This window comes from Bos taurus, chromosome 16, assembly GCF_002263795.3.
Source record: "Bos taurus isolate L1 Dominette 01449 registration number 42190680 breed Hereford chromosome 16, ARS-UCD2.0, whole genome shotgun sequence".
NCBI classification, from domain to species: Eukaryota; Metazoa; Chordata; class Mammalia; order Artiodactyla; family Bovidae; genus Bos; species Bos taurus.
This window is the reverse complement of record NC_037343.1, coordinates 70,692,625-70,705,501: the sequence shown is the minus strand read 5'-3', so window position 1 is coordinate 70,705,501 and position 12,877 is coordinate 70,692,625. Positions and strand designations below refer to the sequence as shown.

Sequence of the window (12,877 nt, the reverse complement as noted above, 5' to 3'; positions counted from 1 at the left end):
TCACCAACTCCCGGAGTTTACCCAAACTCATGTCTATCGAGTCGGTGATGCCATCCACCCATCTCATCCTCTGTCGTCCCCTTTTCCTCCTGCCCCCAATCCCTCCCAGCATCAGGGTCTTTTCCAGTGAGTCAACTCTTCGCACGAGGTGGCCAAAGTATTGGAGTTTCAGCATCAGCATCAGTCCTTCCAATGCACACCCAGGACTGATCTCCTTTAGGTTAAGTAGCAATAAAGTGTATCAGGTTTTAGCATTCTAGGTAGCAACACTTTTTAATATTAAGTCCATTGTGAAATACCCCTAGTTTCAATTTCACTTTAATAATGAATATGTGTCTAGAAAAATGGTCCATAGCTAGCTAGTGGGAAGCTGCTGTATAGCAGAGGGAGCTCAGCTTGGTGCTCTGTGATGACCTAGAGGGGTGAGATGGGGAGCTGCCGGGGAGGCTCAAAACAGAGGGGATATATACATATATATTGCTGCAATCCATGGGGTCGAAAAGGGTCAGACACAACTGAGTGACTGAACAACAACAAACAGGTGATTCACATTGTTGTATAGCAGAAAGAAACACAACATTGTAAAGCAATCCTACTCCAATTAAAATACATAAATAAAAAATGTTAAAGTCGTTTGGACCACTTCAACTCTTTCTGATCCCATGGATTGTAGCCCGCCAAGCTCTCTGTCCATGGAATTCTCCAGGCAAGAATACTGGAGTTGATAGCCATTCCCTTCTTCAGGGGCTCTTCCTGACCCAAGGATCAACCCCAGGTCTCCCTCATCCCAGGCAGATTCTTTACCAGGGAAGCCACTTGGAGTCTTTTCTTTTTTTCTTCAAATTTAGTTTCCCAAGTAGCAGGGCTGAGATTTTCTGTTGTCCAAAAAGACTTACAAGGCCACGTGCGCTCTTGAGAGCAGGGAATATGTCTGCTTTTTATTTTTTTATTCCCCAGAGTCCATGACGGTATGAGGCACATTCCTTTCAAAGCAAGTTTGGTGCCTGGAAGCCAAAGAGTGAGTTCAGTTAACCACTAACTGAAAGTGTGGGTGCACGGGAGACCGTTAAGCAACTGGGCCTGCTCAGACACAACACATGCCCAGGAAATTCCAATTTCACAAGGGCAGATTTCTTAAGAAATCTATTTACTTGGAACAGAATGCTTTCTTGCGTTTTTCCAATGTCGAGATAGCACCAATTCATGAAACCTGGTCCAGTCTGCTCTACAGGCAGGGTCTGATATCGACAGACAGCTGCACTGGGCCAAGGAGGCCAAGTTCGTCCTCCGGCACTATCAAACTTGGCTCTAGGGGAGCCCCTGTAAGCGGAAAGACTGATGACCGCCTGTCTCTGCTCTGTTTCTCCTACCCCCTCGCTTCCCTCCCTAGTTACTCGATCCAAGCGTCGCCTCTCGCCCGCCCGTTCGCCCATCCCCGAGTCTGAGGACTTCTGCCTACCGCATCCTTCCAAGTGGCGATCACCCAGCTGCGCGACCGCCAGCGTGGCCTTCCTCCTCCGCCACCCGGCAAGACGTGCCTCGCCCCGCCCCTCCGGACGCGCCCTGATTGGCTCCCGCGGGCGAGGGCGCCCGCTGATTGGCCCGAGGGCGCGATGACGCTGCGCTCACCTACCGGGCCTGGTACCCGTGGGGACGCCCGCCGGGGCCGCGCGTGGGGTCCAGGACCTCGCTTGCGGACTCAGGCGGCACGGCTTTGCCGCTCTCGGTTCACACCCAGGCTCCCCCAGCTGGGGAGACCGTCGCAGGAGCGCCGACCGAGGGGTAGGGGTTTTGGGGGTGGTTGCCGGGAGGGCCTTGGGGCGCAAGCTGGGGTAGGGGTATAGGGCGGGGAGGAGAGCGGGGGCGCCCGGCGGCTCCGGGGCGCCCGGGGACATGGCGCGGCCGGACGATGAGGAGGGGACCGCGATGGCGAGCGGACACCCGCCGGCGAACGGATACCTCCCAGTCCCGGGGGACGCGCCGGCCGGAAAGGTGAGCGCGGAGACGCAGAACGGGCCCACGGCCGGCTGTCTGGCCTTGAACGGGGTTTCTCGGGACAGCACCAAGGCCACCGCCTCGGGAACCCCGGACGGGCCGAAGACTCCGCTGGCCCCGGAGGAGGAGACCCAGGCCCGGCTGCTGCCCAAGGACCCGGGCGAGGAGACCCCGGGGGGCGAGGGCACGCTGGTGCCCCGGATCGCGCTCTCCCCGAGGCGCTTTGTGGTGTTGCTTATTTTCAGCGCCTACTCCCTGGTGAACGCCTTCCAGTGGATCCAGTACAGCATCATCAGCAATGTCTTCGAGGGCTTCTACAACGTCTCCTCGCTGCACATAGACTGGCTGTCCATGGTGTACATGCTGGCCTACGTGCCCCTCATCTTCCCAGCCACCTGGCTGCTGGATACCAGAGGCCTGCGGCTCACCGCCCTGCTGGGCTCCGGCCTCAACTGCCTGGGCGCCTGGATCAAGTGCGGCAGCGTGAAGCAGCATCTCTTCTGGGTCACCATGCTGGGCCAGTGCCTGTGTTCCGTGGCCCAGGTGTTCATCCTCGGCTTGCCCTCCCACATCGCTTCAGTGTGGTTTGGGCCCAAGGAGGTGTCCACAGCTTGCGCCACCGCTGTGCTAGGGAATCAGGTAAGGCTGGGTGATAGGTGAAAATCGAATCCTGAAGGACCAGATAAAACGGTTTAGGCCGCAGGGTCTAGGAATATGGATGAACCCTTAGGAGGCATTCTATAAAGGAAGGAGAGGAGATGAGTAGTCACAAAATAAGAAGCAGTCTTGGATGAAAGAGAGGTTTTGGTTTATTTGTGGAAACAGAACTTTCAAAACCAGTTTTAAATGACTACCTTGTCATCTCTGAGAATTATCTGTAATTAATGGTATATGCCCATAAACGCATAACACTTGTGAGTGCTGCAGTGAATGAGACTGAGGTAGGTATTATTTTTGTAGGAAGGTGTTGGATTCAAAGAAGTTTGTTCTTAGTTTGAGTGGTCAATGTGAACAACTTCTGTTTAATTTTATGTATTAGCAGTCAGTGGAGTGCCTGGTACATAGCAGACGTTTATAAACGATTGCCAAATGTTCTAGTGATAAGGACCTCACAGCATTACTGTGTCCAGTTACCAACTTTTAATGGTGAGAAAATGCAAGACAAATCACAGATCATGGAATCCATTGTAAAAAGGTGGCTTATTTTGCCCAGTCTCCATTAAGGTGTTTCCTAGACTTTACCAACACCATAGGTTCAAATTCCATTAGCATTCCAGTAGCATTATTAGGTAAAATATGTGTGTGTGTGTGTGTGTGTGTTATTTGCAAAATGGTTCTTTTAATATTTTAAATTTTGCATATGGAGTCCTATGATAGTTGATGTAAATTATATTGAGTGTTCAGCTTGAGAAGAATCAAGTTAAAAAACTATAACAAAAACGTCACCTCTCTCTATTCATATATCACTACATGTAGCTATGTAACCCACTCCAGTACTCTTGCCGGAGAATCCCATGGACAGAGTGGCCTGGCAGGCTACAGTCCGTAGGGTTGCACAGAGTCGGGCACGACTGAAGTGGCTAAGCAGCAGTAGCAGCTATGCAACAAAAGATTGTTACTCTCTTCTGATCTGACACTTGTTTCAAGATCAGAGTAAAATCTATTTAAAATCCATGTAAAGAGAAACTCTAAATGTAGGCCTACTGCTTTTATTTATTTCCTTTAAAAGTACAGAAGAAGGGATAGTTTGAAATTTAGTTGTATATTCAAAATAATTTGTGACATATTTTAGTTGGTTGCTTCTGCATGTTTGGATAGGAACTGTTTCTTTAAAATATTTTTCATTTACAAAATCATGTTCAAGATTAATACTTCATTGAGCATGATAGAAATACCAACTCCTTACCTACGAATTATCTATTTCATGAATAGTAAATAGAAATGTTTTCTCATAGGTAGATTTCCCTCTGACAATTAGCCTTGCTCTGGGACTTCCTCCTACATTCTCCCTAAGTGTTCTCATCCTTTATTGTCTCTAGTAGCTGTGCACTTGCTCATGACTCCCAGCTGTGCATCTTTAGCCTGTTTATAGAGTGATCATTCATAATAATAATCAACATTATTGAACGTTCACGAAGCCTGGTACCATACTAAGTACATTACACACACTGTATCATTTAATTTAATGTAATAAGATAGGAACTATTAGTCTTCTCCTTTTATGTATACAGAAGCTGAGACTTGGAGGGCTAAAATTATTTTCCAAAAGCCACACACCTCATTAGTGGTAGCATTCACACTTAGGTCTGTCTGATTCCTGAATCCTGTTTTTTTCTATCCATCTACAGTACCAAGTCTCTAACCTGAGAGAAACCTGTTTTAAGAAAACATTTTTAAAAATTTTTAGTGCTTCAGCCAAATTGCACAGCTCATGGGATCTTAGTTCCCCAACCAGAGATTGCCCCAGCAGTGAAAGCATGGAGCCATAACACTGGGCCATCAGGGAATTCCCAAGAGAACCTTTTTTATGTATTTATTTGGCTAGTCTTAGCTCTGACATGTGGGATCTAGTTTCCTGACCAGGGATGGAACCTGCACCCTCTGTGTTGGAAGCTTGGAATCAACTACTGAACCACCAGGGACTTTGTAAAACATAGATCAGATCATGTCATAACTGCTTTGAACTCTCCAGTGATTTTCCATAGTAATTAAAATCTAAATTCTTTACTCTGACAAAACTTTACTAATGTTTTTGGTTGCTTAAACGCTAAGCTTGCATTTTGCATAAGGGCCTTTGCAAAAGCATTCTTTCTGCCTGGAAGGTTCTTCCTCATAGGATCACATTGTTACAACCTTAATATCACTCTGCTCTCAGTTTAAATTCATTTTAAATATCATTCAGTGGCGTTTCTTGAGGATCTCATTTAAAGTTGCCCAGTCAATCTATTATTACACCGTGTTCTTTAATCCTGTGTAGTGCTTATCAGTGTCTAATATGTTTATGAAAGTGTTAGTCGCTCTGTCATGTCCAACTCTTTGTGACTCTATGGACTGTAGCCCGCCAGGCTCTTCTGTCCATGGAATTCTCCAGGCGAGAATACTCAAGTGGGTTGCCATTTCCTTCTCCATGGTATCTTCCTGACCCAGGGATCAAACCCAGATCTCCCGCATTGCAGGCAGATTATTTACCATCTGGGCCATAGAAATTGTTAATTATTGCTCATCTCCCATCCCCACCATTAGATGCTCGATTTCATTAAGTAGGCACATAGTCTGAATGTACAACATTTACTATAGTGCCTGGCACATTATAATTTCTCCATAAGAATTTATTCAATAAATTAATGAGCTTCAGACTCATATAGATACTGGTCAGCCAGATATTTCCACTTGACTCTCCCACATGACCCCACCAATCAAAATTTGCCTTGTCTTCTAGCTCATTGCTTTCCATTTCTGTGGTCGCAGCTTAGCCTTGGCCACCTGCAGCCTCGCCTAGAGCTTTGCTAACTGATTTTCCTATCTGCTTTCCTCTCTCTAATTATCCATTTGCATCCAGTGTGGTCTTTTAACGTGCAAATCTGTCCTGGGCACTCGCTTGCCCTGCCTGCATTGTCTTCCATTGCCCTTAGGGGAAGAAAGTCAAACTCTATTAAGGACAAAGTGAGACTTCCGGTTCCGCCTTCTGCCAGTTGCTCAGCGTCACCTGTCTGCAGCTCCCATTTCTCACATACCGCCCCCGCCCCGCTTCCTCTGCTCTGAGGGCAATTGTGCACTGCTTACAGTATGTCAGGGCTTCCCTGGTGGCTGAGACAGTAAAGAATTTGCCTGCAGTGCAGGAGACCTGGGTTAGATCAGATTCTCACAAGGTCATGCTGTCTGTTTCCTGTGTACGTGATGTCCTTGACTGGGAACATTTCTTGTTCGATTGGCAAGCTCTAACTTCTTATCCGGATCTTTGCCCCTTCAGAAATTTTTCCGGAACCCCAAGTCTATATAAGATGCTCCTCCAAAGTACTGTCTTAACTAAGGTGACCGTATGTTCCAACTGGCCTAGAATAGTTAAGATATACACCTGTTGTCCAGCACAACTGCTCGTGGAGTCCCCTTCACTCCAACTAGTATTCTTGCTTGGATAATCAATTACACGATCCTCACAGTCTTGACAGCCTCTCCTCATCACAGTACTGCACTTACGACACTCGTAATTACCCGTTAAATTGTCTCTATCCAGCTTTTTATAGGGAGAAAGTGAAATATTTGGTAAATGTTACTATCTCTGCCTCAGGCTCCTTTTTGAAACCTATCTTGGACCCTTCTTCTCATGTCCAAAGAATCGGATCTCTCGCTCTGTTGAATCTCCTTTAATATCTTGGTTTTATTTCTCTTGTGGTTATCATAGCCCAATTTTATTTTACTGAGGTGAAATTCACATAAAATTAATCACTTTAAAGTGTACATCTCTGTGGCATTTAGTCCATTCACAATGTTGTTACAACCATCGCCTCTAGTTCCGAAACATTTTCATCTGCCCTCAAAGAAGACCCAGTTCCACTAAGCAGTCACTCCTCATTTCCCCCTCTCTCTAGCCCCTGGCAACCACTAATCTGCTTTTTCCCTATGGATTTCCCTAGCCTAATGAAAATCATACAATATGTGACCTTTTGTGTCTGGCTTCTTTTAGCATGTTTTCAAAGTTCACCCATGCTACAGCAACTGTTGGTATTTCATTCTCTAAATAATATTTCATTGAATGATATACCACATTTTGTTTATTCATTCATTGATGGACAGTTTGGTTGTTTCCACCTTTTGGCTATTGCAAATAGGACTGCTTTGGATATTCATGTGCCATATTCAATACCTGTTTTCAGTTTGGGGGGTATATACCTAAGAGAGGAATTAGGTTATATTCTATATACTATACCTATATAGTCTAATTACTATATAGGTTATATAGTAATTCTGTGTTTAACTTTTTAAGGAACTGCCAAATTGTTTTCCTTGGTAACTGCGCTGTTTACAATCTTACTAACATTGTACAAGAGTTCCAGTTTCTTCACATCATAACATTTCTTATTTTCTGTTTTTTTTTTTAAATTATAGCCATTCTAGTGGGTATAGTTTTGATTTGCGTTTCCCCAATAACTAATAATATTGAGCATTTTTTCATGTGCTTGTTGGGCACTTGTATATCTTCTTTGGGGAAAAGTCTGTTCAGGTCCTTTGCCCATTTTTGAATTGGGATGTTTGTCTTTTTTGTTATTGGGTTGTAAGAGTTCTCTATATGTTCTGCATAGTAGAGCCTTATCAAATATATGCTTTACAAATATTTTTTCCCATTCTGCAGGTTGTCTTTTCTCAGCATTTTGTGTGTGCGTGCATGTGTATTTTTATTATCTTTTCTGATTTAAGTAGCCAAAGGGTAAGGAGTGTAGCTTACACAACTTTATAGCAGCATCATTTGAGTGATTGGAGCTTAGTAAATGTTTATTGAATAGGGAAGACGTTTGTCAGCGATTTTCCTTCAATAGTAGAATGGTAAAAACACATTAGAACATGGTTCTTTAGAGCTTACGAAAGCACCTTACACATACTGGTGTTTTTTTTTAATGTTGTATTCATTACTTTTTTCCCTTATAATAAGAAGAATTAACAGAACTGTTTATTTTACAGCTTGGAACTGCAGTTGGCTTTTTGCTGCCACCAGTTTTAGTGCCCAACACACAGAATAACACACAACTGCTGGCTCGTAATATCAGCACCATGTTTTATGGAACATCAGCTGTCGCCACACTTTTATTTATTTTAACAGTAATTGGTAAGTGAGTTACTTTCCCTAAAGCTTAACTAGATAAGTGCATGACAAACATAGGAAAATAAAAATAAACGACCCTGAAAACTTGTACTGATGATATCTCAAGTGCTATTTGCATATTTCATTCTCGCTGTTCACTTTCTTGATTAGATTATGAATGCTGCAACCCTAGGGGTATGCTGTGGTTCATTACATCTGTCTTAATATTGTACAGGGTTGGAAGACTAATTTCATCTCATTTATCTCCCTACTAATTTTTCTTTCCTGATAACTTGGTTTCAAGCATATTACCTGTCTTCTCTTTGCATATCCATCTATACGGTCTGCATCTTAGACACTAACCTCTCCAGGAACAAGTTCTTGTCATGCTTTGCAATGATGCAAATAGGCCATCACCTTCCTTTGAATGATAAATCCTTCCAGGGATCCCCAATTTAACAACTGGATCTGACATGTTGGCCAGAGAATGACCCTGGGCAGCAGCCAGCCGTTGAGCAGAATTTCAGACTGCGGCAACTGTCTGCTTGCCAGGCCACTCCAGCAGAGCTCTCTTGCCACCACTCGTCCCCGAGTCCTCCCGTCCGGGCCTGTCTCTTGAAGCAGTCAGTCAGGATCAGCTGCAAGCAGCCATCATCAGTTTGGAAGACGGTTTGGGAAGGTCTGCTTTTTAAAGTTTGTTTTTCATGGGAAACAGTTTTGATTTCAGGGAAAAGAGTAGGTGAGGCTTACTTAAAGTAATACAGCTGCTAGCATGGCTTTTGGGCACTCAGTATATCGTAAATGGATTTGAAGAAGAAAGGAACTGTAAAGTTGAAAGGCTGTCTTTTAATCATTACAATTTATAGTTAAATTTCATTACAGCTGGAGTTTTAAATTTTATATATTAATTTTTACCATGGTTATAATAGTAATGAAAACCATAAGTTTTATGATCACCAGATTAAAAAATCCTCAGTTTTCAGAGAAAATTTATGTTTTAATAGAGATCGCCTTTAAAGATGAACTGCTGGACCCAGGGAGAGGAAACTCAGCCCACGTACTTAATTTGCCTTAAAATAATGAACAAAATATTCTCTTGGTAGCATTTAAAGTATTCTGACATGTCCAGGCTACCTATGGTTGGTTTTTATGTTCCAGTTAGAAAGTGGCATGTTTGCTGTGTGCTGACTACTGAAAAAGGACAAATTATGCCTTGTAGTCTTTTGGCAGTCTAACAAAATTTTAAAAGACATCTATATTTTTTAAAAAACAAATACCTCTATCTACTTTTCTGGTATCCATATTTGATTTGCTAGATGAAATATGAAATATAGTTTATATATATTTTGCATAAATGGATCTTCCATTAGCAATAGGAATTATTAAAATATAAAATCCTCTTTCCTTTGATTGCTATGTATCTTTGCATAAATTCTGATTTTCCTTTTTTATTGTCCTCAGTTGCTTATTTCTTTGGAAGAAGTGAGAGTAATAGATTGTATATAAGATATCTCTAGATATAAAATCATATATATGACACATATGTATTTAAACATATATATATGAGATGCTACAAACACAAGATTTTTATTTGTCAAAGGAGTGGGACAAAAAATAATAATAGGTGTGACCATTGGCATATCACCCTGTGTTATTTAAGAAATTAAAAGAGAGCTATTCATGTATATAATTACTTATTTATATACTTATGGCTTATGAATAGACAGTGGAAGTGGGAGGGGAGAATGGGAAAAAATGGAATGGAAATGTAATAGGAAAAAAAAGCTCATTGTCAAGTTTTGTTTGGTGACTTTTAATCTTACGATACTAAACATAGTATATAAAAGCAAGATAATATTGAGTTGTATTATGCAAGTGTAGTTTAAAATTGTGACATTTAAATTTAAAATGTACCTGTTTTCCTTATTACTAAATAATTTCTGTTGAGGAAAATCTGGATTACTTTAAAAACCTCAATTCAGTCGCCCAGTCGCATCCGATTCTTTGCAACCCCATGAATTGCCTCACATCAGGCCTCCCTGTCCATCACCATCTCCTGGAGTTCACTCAGACTCATATCCATCGAGTCAGTGATGCCATCCAGCCATCTCATCCTCTGTCGTCCCCTTCTCCTCCTGCCCCCAATCCCTCCCATCATCAGAATCTTTTCCAGTGAGTCAGCTCTTCACATGAGGTGGCCAAAGTACTGGAGTTTCAGCTTTAGCATCATTCCTCCCAAAGAACACCCAGGGTTGATCTCCTTTAGAATGGACTGGTTGGATCTCCTTGCAGTCCAAGGGACTCTCAAGAGTCTTCTCTAACACCACAGTTTAAAAACCTACTTTCTTAAAATTCCTCAATTATTGAGGCAATCCTACTTCCTTCTAAATTCTACCCATAAATACTTTGGAAACCAACCAAATCTTCTAAAATAATTTAGTTTTGCTGATGCTTTTCAGTAATGTGACATATACCAAATTGGTATTGAGCATTCTTCCTAAAATACTAACTTGAGGATTCATGCCATGTAATCCTGTTACCCTTTGTAAGTGTAATCCATCTAGCATTTCTAAGAATTAATCCCAACTTCCACTGAATTTCATACTAATACCCCATTTTTATTGGGAGAACACTATTATAGTCTCTAACATTTGATTTATATGCCTTAAATATGTTTAAAAGCATACTAAATGGTATATTTCATTTAATGTTCGCAGCCCTAGAGGGGCAGTACTATATTATCATTTCTATTTTATAGATGAGGAAACTGGGTCACAGAATTTAAGTAAATTTAACTAACCCATGGTCACAGTAAGTAAATGCTAAGGACAAAAATTTGAGCTTAGGCAGTCTAATTCCATTAATAAAATGTTACTTATGCAAACATATTTTAATTTTTACTTAGTCCAATTTTTTGTTTCAATTCAGATTCCTGTTGTGTAAGTGATAATGCCATTCTATTTGAAAGTTGTTCTTATGCAGATCGGTAAACTCTATCACTTAAGTATGTCAGTTAAAATCCTTATCATCCTGATTCACTGAAATGAATAGATGACAGAAATCAAAAGTTAACGGCAGTCAAAATATTTACTGTTAAAGTTTTAAAAAATATATAACATATATGCCTAATTTTACTTTTATTCTTATATTCAAGATATTTATATATTGGTTGCTATTATAAACTTCTAATAGAAATATATTTTATGTAGTCTATCAGAATTTCAAGTCCTGAGAAAAGTCTCTGGTTTTATTTTATTTTTAAAAATTATTTATTTATGGCCACGCTGCGCAGCATGCAGTATCTTAGTTCCCTAACCAGGGATCGAACCATTGCCCTCTGCAGTGGACGTGCCAAGTCCTAACCACTGGACTGCCAGGGAGTTCCCTGAAAATTCTGATTTTTAAAAATAAATATTCCTCAAAAGGACAGTGCTCAATAATTACAAAATTATTTTACATATTTTATATCATGTAATCCTCATACCAGCTTGTTGTTATTATCTCCATTTTATGGATGAGAAATCTATCTTAGCTGAGAAGCAGGAATTGATTTCTTCAGAGTCATATTATAAGTTGAGGCAGAGCCAGGATTAAAACCTGTGTTTATCTTATAATAAGTTAATATGTGTGATGTCTGCTTGAATCACACAGGTACAAATAATGAAATCAAAAGATAATATAATCTTATTTCAAAAAATAGAAGCGGTCCTAAATACAGTAGATTTGTTACTTTTTCATCAGGAGAAAAAGTTTGAATGTGTTGCCCGAAAACCCTTTGGCTACTTTCCATGCCTATTGCCAAGGGTGGAGAATAACTGTTTTATTAGTTAATTATTTTATTTGCACAACTTTTTGGTGGGGAGAAAGTAGAAGTCTATTTTTCAAAGGAGAAAGAAAAAGGCATATTTTATCTTTTGAAAGGAGCAGTGCAGCGTACAAAGGGTGACAGATCAATAGTTTTTTGATTCTTCTTTTTCTTCATAGACTGAAGCCTGACTTTACTTTCATGCACTGGAGAAGGCAATGGCAACCCACTCCAGTGTTCTTGCTGGAGAATCCCAGGGACAGGGGAGCCTGGTGGGCTGCTGTCTTTGGGGTCGCACAGAGTTGGACACGACTGAAGCAACTTAGCAGCAGCAGCAGTAGATAAAGGCTTGATTTTGTCCAGGAGAGCAGGCAACTTCCTGAAACTAAGAGATAACCCTTGTGTTGAGAAAACAAGTCTAATGGAATTATAGACTACCAGAACTTGTTTTCATTTTGCATTTGAGTTCAAATCTGAGCCACTTAGACTTATTCTACCACAGTAAATAAAAAATCTTAGAGACTTAAGACTCACTGAACACCCATGACTACATCATAGGCATAATTTTTACATTCTGAAATGTTATTTTAAACCGTGTGAGTTCTGTTTTACCAATATTAATAAAAAGAGATATCTCCTGTCTTAACTAGGATGCAGTCTTTCAGGAAAGGACAGCAGACGTCTTCAGCAGTGCAGGGAGCAGATGGGGTGAAAAGAGGAGGAGGGATTGCAGCTACTTAAACGCTTTATGTCTACCAGTCCTCCAATGTAAGGGGTACTAAAAAGTAAATATTTATGAGTTATGTCGACTCTTGAATTAGTTGTAAGACCTATAATAATAGAAGTCTTTTAGCTTGATGTTTTCTTTGTATCATAATTAATCCATGGTTTGATGAGCAAAGAACTGTAATGTTTAAATTTTTTAGCAGCGGATAGAATTAGAGAATTAAAATATTGTATACAAATTTAAGAACAGTTTCTTTCTCTTGCAGTAATTTTCAAACTTGGCTGGGTGTTGAGTTTTGTGATACAGAGTCTAAGGTTCTGTTCTAGACATCCTGATTCATTGAGCCTTAGGTAGACTCTCAAAATCTGTATTTTTAAAAAAGTTTCTACATGATTACAATTGACAGCCAAGTCCATCAGATCTAACCCACTGTCAAACTGCACAGCAGGCCTTCTTTGTTGGAAGAAAGGAATAGTCACTATTTAAAGAGAAAGAGGAAGTTCTAATATTTTGGAAAGTATTACTTCATTCTCAATCCATCAGTGGCATCTAA

At 41.0% G+C, this 12,877-nt stretch overlaps 1 protein-coding gene across 5 annotated transcripts in view; it reads left to right on the top strand.

Moving 5' to 3' along the window:
• The first annotated feature begins 1,640 nt into the window (after window positions 1–1,640).
• Window positions 1,641–12,877, top strand: part of FLVCR1 (FLVCR heme transporter 1) — a 29,060-nt gene continuing 17,823 nt past the window's right edge. For 4 of the 5 annotated variants that reach the window (XR_009490759.1, XR_009490760.1, XR_003029610.2 and 1 more), the window contains exons 1-3: window positions 1,641–2,634; window positions 7,672–7,816; window positions 8,277–8,471. Coding sequence is in view for 2 of the 5 variants with exons in the window: in XM_010813570.4 (XP_010811872.1) it covers window positions 1,894–2,634; window positions 7,672–7,816; window positions 8,277–8,471 (1,081 nt within the window). In the remaining 3 variants the exon portion in view is untranslated. The remainder of the gene's footprint in view (window positions 2,635–7,671; window positions 7,817–8,276; window positions 8,472–12,877) is intronic. The other variant, NM_001206019.1, reaches the window with a different exon arrangement.